The sequence below is a fragment of the Austrofundulus limnaeus genome, unplaced genomic scaffold, assembly GCF_001266775.1.
Source record: "Austrofundulus limnaeus strain Quisiro unplaced genomic scaffold, Austrofundulus_limnaeus-1.0 Scaffold922, whole genome shotgun sequence".
In the NCBI taxonomy this organism is placed as follows: Eukaryota; Metazoa; Chordata; class Actinopteri; order Cyprinodontiformes; family Rivulidae; genus Austrofundulus; species Austrofundulus limnaeus.
In genome coordinates this window covers 193,989-195,030 of record NW_013953324.1, presented here as the reverse complement: position 1 = coordinate 195,030, position 1,042 = coordinate 193,989, and the positions used below count along the sequence as shown (strand labels likewise).

At 38.8% G+C, this 1,042-nt stretch overlaps 1 protein-coding gene across 1 annotated transcript in view; it reads left to right on the top strand.

Annotated features, from left to right (window-relative positions):
• Positions 1 to 40: 40 nt before the first annotated feature.
• Positions 41 to 1,042, top strand: part of zfyve26 (zinc finger, FYVE domain containing 26) — a gene marked incomplete in the record, with an annotated part of 85,176 nt that continues 84,174 nt past the window's right edge. Inside the window, 1 exon segment of the mRNA XM_014029582.1 lies at positions 41 to 468. Coding sequence (XP_013885036.1) covers positions 278 to 468 — 191 coding nt within the window.

The following is a 1,042-nucleotide window of genomic DNA, read 5'->3' as shown; positions in this document are numbered from 1 at the left end:
CTACATATACTAACACTACATATACTAACACTACATATACTAACACTACATATACTAACACTACATATACTAACACTACATATACTAACACTACATATACTAACACTACAAACGTGTTTGTGAAGTCAGAGAAAGAATCAGTCTCAACAACCTTTTGCTGTGTGTCTCAGGTGCAGAACGCTCCAGGGCCTTGTGGACTGAGTGGTGGAACAGGTGTTTCCTCAGCTGAAACAGGTGTTTTCTCACCTGAGCACCGGAGTGTCTCAGTGAGGCGAGCATGCATCCCTTCGGCTGTGAAGCTCAGAGCTCTCTTCAGGACCTGTTTGAGTATTTCAGGCGGTGCCTGCATCATGGAGAGTGGCAGCTGGCCAGTGCCTGTGTGCCTCAGCTGCTTCATTCAGCAGGACGACTGTCAGACAAACTGCAGAGCATAGTTAAAGCTATCATCTGCCATCCTTACAGTTTAAAGTGAGTCACGTTCAAACTGTGTACACAATGTAATGATACTGTATGTAACCACAGACAGGAGTATTTATGTTTAAATACAGGAGTACTGTGTGACTGCTGGATTGGTAATAAAAACCTAAATTACAAAAACTGAAAGCTAAATACGGTAAGATAGTAGGAGAAAGCTAAAACCATAAATGGCAACTAAAGTCTGAAACCAACAAAACAGTGGTTAAAAACTGAAATCAACATCAGCGACTAAAAAGTCAAACCCAGCAGAACAATGGCTACAAGTTAAAAACAGCTAAATATAATAGTTAAAAATATCATATCTAAAAGCTAAATCCAAGAAAACAGTAGGTAATGTTAAAATTAGCAAAGCAGTGGCTAAAAAGGCACAACAGTAACTAAAGCCATCAGAACAATAGCTACAACCCAAACCAGTAAAACTTGAGTTTAAAGCTAAAACCAGAAGAACAGTATCTATACCAAAACAAGCAAAACAGTGGATAAAACAGCAGAACTTCAGCTAAAACAACTAAAATGGCAACTAAAAGCTCAATCAATTCAACCATAGCTAAAATCTACAGATAGA